This window comes from Astatotilapia calliptera, chromosome 19 (genome assembly GCF_964374335.1).
Source record: "Astatotilapia calliptera chromosome 19, fAstCal68.1, whole genome shotgun sequence".
NCBI lineage: Eukaryota > Metazoa > Chordata > Actinopteri > Cichliformes > Cichlidae > Astatotilapia > Astatotilapia calliptera.
This window is the reverse complement of record NC_137440.1, coordinates 25,294,543-25,302,664: the sequence shown is the minus strand read 5'-3', so window position 1 is coordinate 25,302,664 and position 8,122 is coordinate 25,294,543. Positions and strand designations below refer to the sequence as shown.

The window sequence follows — 8,122 nt, the reverse complement described above, 5'->3', positions numbered from 1 at the left end:
AACACTCAGGTTCACATGTTCGATTTGAGCATTTGAGGCTAATGAGTGACTTTTCACTTGCCACACAAATGTGTAAAAACTAAATGCACATATAAAAAGGAGTGGGTTTTTTTTCTTTGTTTGTTTGTTTTAATCTTCATGAATACAAAGATTTACATGGTTGTGGGAACATGTTTCACGTAGTTTGTGCTGTGGGCAGAGGTGGCAAAAGTACAGGCTGTCTTTACTTAAGTAGAACTACTAAAAAAATCCTCCAGTAAAAGTGCTGAAGCAACTTCTTTACTCAAGTGAAGTACTCAAAGTAAGAAAGCAAAAAGTAGCTCCTGATTCTAACATTTTTTTGTAGAAAGGTAACAGAACCTTGTTCTAAATATATGTATACTAAGATAATGATAAAGTAATATATATGTACAACATGTACAAATGAAACTACATTATTTATCAAATCACATTATATACTACCACCTTACACACACCATGCATACATGCCACTACTGCACATTCACCTAATGTTTATATTATATATACATTAGGTATATCGACTTTTGCACAGTTCGAGGAGCATGTCAGGTTACATTTCATTACATTACATTGAAAAAAATAATGTTTGTCACTGAAAGATGAATGCTGTGAAGTGCCATATATACCATCATCTTTTTTCTTTTTTTTTTGTCCCGTTTGGATCTTTAGCCATCAGAATTGTTGTCTTAAGGCCAAGAAAGATGTCAAGCGGATTTATTTTACCAAGTGGATCATCATGGCCTTGCCATATTGGTCCATTTGATTGACCTTTATTATAATTATGAATTTATTTTATTTTCAGTTGCTACAAACGGGACAGACATGACTGGGGGATAGGACAGGGAGAAAGAATGAAAGAAAGAGAGTTAGAGAAAGAAAACCAAAGGGGAGAAGAGACGGTGAGAAGGGGGGGAAGAAAGAAAAAAAAAACAAACAAACAAAAAAACAAAACACCTGGGTCACCTGTATGGAGAAAAAAAACAGAAGAGAAAGCAAACAACAAAGAGCAACATAATAAAAAAAAACAGCACCATCACAATAAACTAGCTAGCAGTAGACATCAGTAGATACTAAATAATAAACGATATTGTGCAGCACGCAAGATAGACAGCGCACAATGTGCTTTGAGGCAGCAGCCAAGAAAGGTGTAGTCCGCGTCTGTGAATACCCGTGTGTACACCTGTGTGCATACCTGTGTGCATACCTGTGTGGATCAGCATGCTTGCATTCCAAAGGTTTCTCCATGTAACGATCTGCTAGGGAGTGTGGGGAGCCACAGCCCCGTCCTCCAGGGTATGAAGCAGGTATGGAGGAGATCAAAACTCCAGACATCCAGAGGCCCCCAGAACACAAGAGACCAAGGAAGACCAGCAGAGGGGCAGCCGCGCCACTGTCCCAGTAAGAGCTGAGGAGAGTCCCAGATGAGGGCTCACTCAGCAGCCGCGGAGCAAAAGCCAGGGGGAGTTGCAGTGACGCGCCCGTGAGCTCCGCCGGCAGCCAGCTGTGCCTGAGTGACCGAGCCCCAGGCCGCGAGGCCGGGGGCATCCCACCTCCGAAGTGGCCCGAGCGAGCCCCAGGCTCCAGGCCCCGATAAGCGGCCGCCAAGTTGTGAGCCGGTGTGTACCCGGACGCCTACCCCCAGACACAAAGAACCACCAACGCACCGACACCTGAGGGAGTCCGCCACTGGCAGGGGAAGTGGTGGTGGGTGGAGATAGGCCTCCAAACCTTGGAGGGCCTGATATGTCCCCAGAGAGGTGGCGTCTGATACCCAACCTGACATATAGACACAGACATACAGGCACACACAGACACAAACATCCATTCCCACCTTCTAAACTGATGATAGCCTAAAATAAAGTGAAATACATTGAAAAAAATAATGTTTGTCACTGAAAGATGAATGCTGTGAAAAGCAATATATACCATCATCTAACAAAACTACTGAAAATATAAGCAAAACATCCAACTATCTGATGATCTGATAACAAGCATGCCACAGTTTAGAGAACCAAACACAGGTCTCGCCTATTATAAATATAATTTATACATACATAAATATATAAGTGAGGTGCACCTACACATCAATCTTTAAAGGAGTACCCTCAAACACTGTTATATAGAAATATATTTATCAATATAAATAAATGTTGTCTGTCATCTTAAGTACCAAAGGAACAACTAATCTTCTGGGATCTGCAGCAGAAATTCATTTTTTGCATTTCCAACCATTTTCATGTGCAATGGTGCTCCTGTTTACGAGTGTATATATGTGTGGTGTGCTGTGTGAGCTTCTGGGCTGATAACAGATGGTCTTTCAGTGATATCCTATGCAAAGTGTCATCAGCTGTTATCAACACGAATGCATTCTGCCGAAGATACTTCCTTGTTCAGGTTAGCATAGATCACTTGTTGCACTGGTGCTTTCCTATGAGAGGAAGAGTAGGGCATTTTACACCAAACTGGGATGTCTGTTTGTGTGGGGTCTTTACTCTTCACGCATTCATCTACAGGAAGGTCAAAATTCACCCTCAGTCAAATGTTACTGAATGCACATTTAATCTCACAAAAGATCCATATCTAATGATGGAGAGGATGCTGATTATTTTTAGTTTTATCATCCCTGTTATCCTTCTGCACAGCATTAGAAAAGCTCTGAGAAACAGTCTAGCAGTGGGTTTAAACACTCAGAGAATTAAGCAGCTGTCATGTTTTGCAGTTTTTCTTGGCTTATCTTGCGTCTTCTTCTTATAATTGAGCATTTTAGTTTGCTTTTCATTGCTGTTCTTGAGCTTTAGTTTAATTATTATTTTAGGCTGAGCTTTGTTAGTGTGCCTGTGATTATTATTGCATTTCTGGGTTCTGTCAGAAATATCCCCCCTTCTGGCGTTATTTTAGTTCCTCTGGTGTTTTACTGTCAAGTCCCCGTCTTAATGTTAGGCTTTGCCCTGTTTTGTTGCTTCGTCTTTTTAATTTGGGTCTTTGGCCTCTTGTGGTCTATATTTTTTTACCTTCCCGTTTGTGTCTAGATTCTGCTATGCCTTGTTATCTCCAGCTGTGCAGACTCTTCATGATTACTTTATGTGTGTGTTTAAAGCCTCTGGTGTCCATCTGTCTAGTTCCTAGTGTGTTTTCTCCTCCTGGTGCTATTTGGACTTTCTAAGCCTTTGTTTGGATTTTTTCTTTTAGCATTGAATCAGCTGCAATGAAGCTCACTTTTTTATTTCTTCAAGTCTCCTGTAGTCTGCATTTGGGGCTATGGCTGGGTATCGCCACCGATTTCTACAATCGATTCGATTCTGATTCACAAGCTCCCGAATCAATTTGATCCACGATTCGATTTGATTTGAATCTGAATTTTTTTTGCCTCAGATAGTCAGAAATATTATAATTCTGATCACGTATCGGTACATTTCCAAATTTTTATATCGATAAAAACAAAAAGGACCATTATCTTCAGCTTCATCATTTCTGTTTCCATGATCTCCTTCTGTACTGTCATAATTATTCACGCACTGGGAAAAAGAGGGGTGAGACACTCAGAGAATGGAGTAGGAGGCCACCACTTTCATCCTGTGAGTTGTTCATTCTGGCATTCCTGATCTGCTGGGTGCCCATTCTCCCATGAGCAGGATACTAGATCTACTCGACAGAATAAATACTGAGATTCTGCATACTAAGCCTTCTTTAGAACCCTTCTAAATCCCATTTTCCCATTCAGCCTTGTTTCCAAGAATCCAAGAGTGACGGGAAGAAGGTGAGAGGCAATTCAGTGAATTTTGCCAAAGTGACCAGCATCCAGAGACTTGAGCTAGGAGTGTGTTAAGCAGTGAAGTGGCAGAGAAACTGAAGACACAAGGAAATCAAGATAAGTACAGAGCACAGACGTAAAGATACAGCCTGGTTACCACCATGAGATAGCTGACAGACTGGCACAGAGTAGATGAGTAGATGCCCTGCCCTTAAGTATTGCCTCGTTGATTGTCATCAGCAGGTGAGCAGAACAGGTGAGGAACCAATGCTCTGCCCACAAAGCAGACACAAAGCAGACACAGAAAGACACAGGATGACCACCATGATGGATGATGGATATCCTTGATAGGATCTTCTCAGGCACACAGCTCTGGCTGTAAGCACAGAAGCCCCAACCAGCTGCTGTTTTAAATTGTGTTATTTGTGGAACAGTCAATCAGTGTTTTCCAATAGAGAAACACATTTTTTGTCCTCTGTGCAAGATGAATATGTTCCTGTCATTTGCACATATAATCCAGATTCACAGTTAGGGTGGCCCTGTTGTATTACAGAAGTTTACAACATGTATGACTGCAATAATTGCAGCTTGCATCCATGCTCTAGACAAAGGACAGAGAAGCAAATAAAATAAAAAGTATTCAAAAGGAAAAAACAAAAGAGAAAAAAGTGAGTTCTACTTTGTTTAATTATTGGAAACAAATAGTGTCAGCGACAGTTTTATTACTTCTTATCAAAGAATCTAAATTTTGTTTTCTTCAACTTATTGTATCGAGTATTTATTCAACTCAAGTCCTTTGCAACAATTATGTCTAGGATTATTTAATTACATTAACACGGGGGCAGGCATTTAATATTGAATCAATATCTGCTTTTTATGCATAAAGTGTCATCTTCTGTTTTGAGGTTTTTCATGAATATTTTGGAGATTAATTTAAATCTCTGCTCTTCGTTTTTGAAAGGTAGTTTTGTTTATAGTTTTGTTAGGTGTGGTATTATATCCCTGTGATTCTTCTATACATTTATTGTAATTTGCAAGGCTTATTTTGTACTTATCTTAGCGTCTTTTACCTTATAATATAAACACACCTTGAGGTGACTGTTTTTGTGATTTGGCACCATTCAAATAAAATTTGAAGGCTGAATATTATCTTCTAATTGTGTGTATTCTGTATAATTTATTATATATGCTTGTTAATTGAGACCTTCTTAGCTCTTGTTACTGGTGACTTTGAAGCTGCATTTAGCTTCTTCCCTTTTCTCGTATCTAGTTGTCTCTGTCTGTCACCATTTTGGTTTGTATGTATTCTGGTTTGTCTGCTCCCTTTCATCAGTTCCTGTCTTTACTTTTAAAGTTTCTGTTTCTGCCCATGTCGTTTAGTTTTACTTACTTTCTCTGCCCTTTCCTATTTCCTGACTTACCTCAGCTCTGTTCTGTTCCCCACCTGTTTCACCTCCGTTCATCACATTTTGTGTACATGTTGTCTCTGACTTTCTTTGTTGGATCATCAGTATTATGGTGTTCTTACAGCAGAGTAAGTCTTGTATTGGTATTTTAATCGATAACCACAGCGTCTAACATGTTGCCATTAAGTTAATAAATGGAAAATTTTCTCTGTCCATAATAGGGTCATTTTTGTTAATAAAATCAACCCAGAGAAAAAAATGTTTAGAAGTAACTAAGGACTTCATTAAAGAGTCAAGGAAGTGGTCATAGACTGGGTGTGATGTCTCTCTTATCTGAAATCACTTGACTATCAGTTTAGTTTCTTCTTTAAATTAAGCATTTCAGAAAGAAGACTGTAGCAGAAGGTACTGAGAGAGTGTAGCTGGCTGTTTGCTCTTTTTCCATCAGGAGCACAGACTAATTTGCCTGCAAGGTATGTAAACGCTTAATTTGGCTTGGAATTTACTTTCTTATGTCTTTACCTTTAGTTGGAATATTTGCAAGGTCTAAATCACTGTCCATCAGGAACAGTGTTTTTGACTTTTTGGCACTATCTGTATAAAAAAGGAAATTTCTTCAGTTTAACAGCTGCACAGGTTTTGGAAGCAGTGATGTTCTTAGGTGTACTGTAACGTGTCGACAAGTAGACGGCAGATTAACTGATTTTGTCTCAGCATGTTTGTCTCAGCATGTTTTGTGTTTTGATCAAATTCAGCCTCATGCAGTAACAACGTTTATAGTAATGTATTTAACACAAATGAAAATGTATTTAATAAAGACTGCCCCCCAAAACATATAATAAATTCACATTTAAATTGTTTTAAACTGTCTGTAAATGTGAGGATGGAAATACTAAACTTGTGAACTTGTTTTACGTAGCTGGTGCTGTGGTGATGACTCTATGATGCTGGAAAGCACGCTCAGCTCTAAATATGATGTAAAATTGCATGTTTTCTAATATGATGATGGTCTTTAAAACTGAATCAAATACTATATATCAATCCATTTTCTTCTGCTTATCCAATTCAAGTCGCTCGGGGTCTGAAGCCGGGTAGTTACATATCAGTCTTATTCAGAATTAGGTGTATCTATGTTTTCTGTCATCATAACAAATTATGTTAAAACAATGCCAGGTAACAAGATATTTATGTTTTCTATTTTGGTATCCTTTATTTCACTCCAGCATCCCTGCCAACTTAATTCCTGACACTGAAGATGACTGGAAACCAAAGCAACGCAAGTGAAGAGCATTGTCCCACCATTTTTAACAACAACACGTTAATCTTCTGTATGACTCCAGTTTATGTCATCAGCCTGCTTGCAATCATCTTTAATGCGTTTGTGCTGATGGTTTTCTGCCTCCACAAGAAGGCCTGCACTGTGACTGAGATCTACTTGAGCAACTTGACTGGAACTCATCTTGTTCTGATGTGCTGTTTGCCCTTCTGGACTGATGATGTAAGATTAAGCATTGACTGGCCTTTCAGTGAAAGCCTGTGCATGCTGGTACAAGCTGGTGTGAGAATGCATTTATTTTGCAATATCTACTTTCTTGTTCTGGCTATCTTAGATTGTTATGTGGCACTGGTGCACCCACTTTTCCACGAGTTGTTGAGCAGGCCATTTTATGCCAAACTGGGATGTCTGTTTGTGTGGAGTTTTGGTTTGGTCTTTGCTTTCCCCATATTCATCTACAGTAAGGTAAAATTGAACCCACAGTCAAATATTACTGAATGTATAGTCGACTCCACTTCACAAAATCAATATCTGCTGTATGAGGTGAGAGACATAATATTCAACTTTATCATCCCTGTTATCATTATTTTGTTCTGTTCTGTCAGAATTATTACAATTCTGAGAAAAAAGCGAATGGGGTTTTTAAAACCTGAGAGAACAGAGCAGAAGACCACGACTCTCATCCTGGCAGTTGTACTGTCATACCTGATCTGCAGGGTGATATTCTGCGTGAGAATATTTGTGGTCGAAAACACTGACATTCAGAAATGTCACATCATGCTGGAAATCATCAATTTGGTCTGTGTGTACTTAGGCTTCTTTGACAGTGTCCTTAACCCCATTCTCAACATCATCATTGGAAAAAGCTTCCAGAACAGGACAAAGGAATTCTTCAAGCAGTGAAAAAAGCCTTAAAGGTAGAATAATTAAACTGCCAATTATTCATCCAAGCATTAGGAGCCTTTGTGTTCATATATATATTCTTACATTGGCAGCATAATGTGTGATCTTAGAGAGAAGACGCTATAGCAGCTTCCATAACTTAAAAAACTTATTTTGCTAGAAGGGTTTTAAACTAAGTTGTCTGTTTGGGTTTTTGATTTGTTTTTCATTATTATATGATTGTGTTTCTGCCACTGACTCATATCATCCAAATAGGATTATTAGGGTTGTGGCTATCATACTAGGTGACTTACCTGGGAGCAGAGTGTGTAAATCTATGTGTAACCTGCATAAAGCTGACAGCTACCCTCTGGGCAACTGTCTTCTTAAAATTTCTTTTTCTAAATTCTTGTACATGCAAATAGTGTTTGGTAATTCTGCAGCTACTGTATTAATACTTGTTGTCAATGAATAAAAAAATTAATTTCTACTCACCGTGTGACTTATTTATTCAAACAAATCACTACATAATTACGCTGTGTAAGAAAAATTGTGACGGTTTAATAAATCACATCATACATTTATGTATGATCCAGGAGATAAAAATCTCCTGGATCACCTGTTGAGAGAGAAAGAATAGAAAACAAGCAAAAAAACCAAAGCAACATACTAAACACAACACCATCGCATTAATCTAGCTAAGTGTAAACAGCAGTAAATACTAAATATTGAATGTTGTTATGCAGCACGCAGGACAGACAGCGCACAATGTGCTTTGAAGTAGCA

The 8,122-nt window shown here is 38.7% G+C and overlaps 1 protein-coding gene across 1 annotated transcript; it reads left to right on the top strand.

The window, feature by feature from the left end:
* Window positions 1–5,557: 5,557 nt before the first annotated feature.
* On the top strand, window positions 5,558–7,505 carry LOC113012297 (B2 bradykinin receptor-like). The gene is made up of 2 exons (XM_080293930.1): window positions 5,558–5,651; window positions 6,402–7,505. Exon 2 carries the CDS (start codon window positions 6,434–6,436, stop codon window positions 7,355–7,357), a length of 924 nt encoding a protein of 307 aa, XP_080150056.1. The 5' UTR covers window positions 5,558–5,651; window positions 6,402–6,433; the 3' UTR covers window positions 7,358–7,505.
* Window positions 7,506–8,122: the final 617 nt, after the last annotated feature.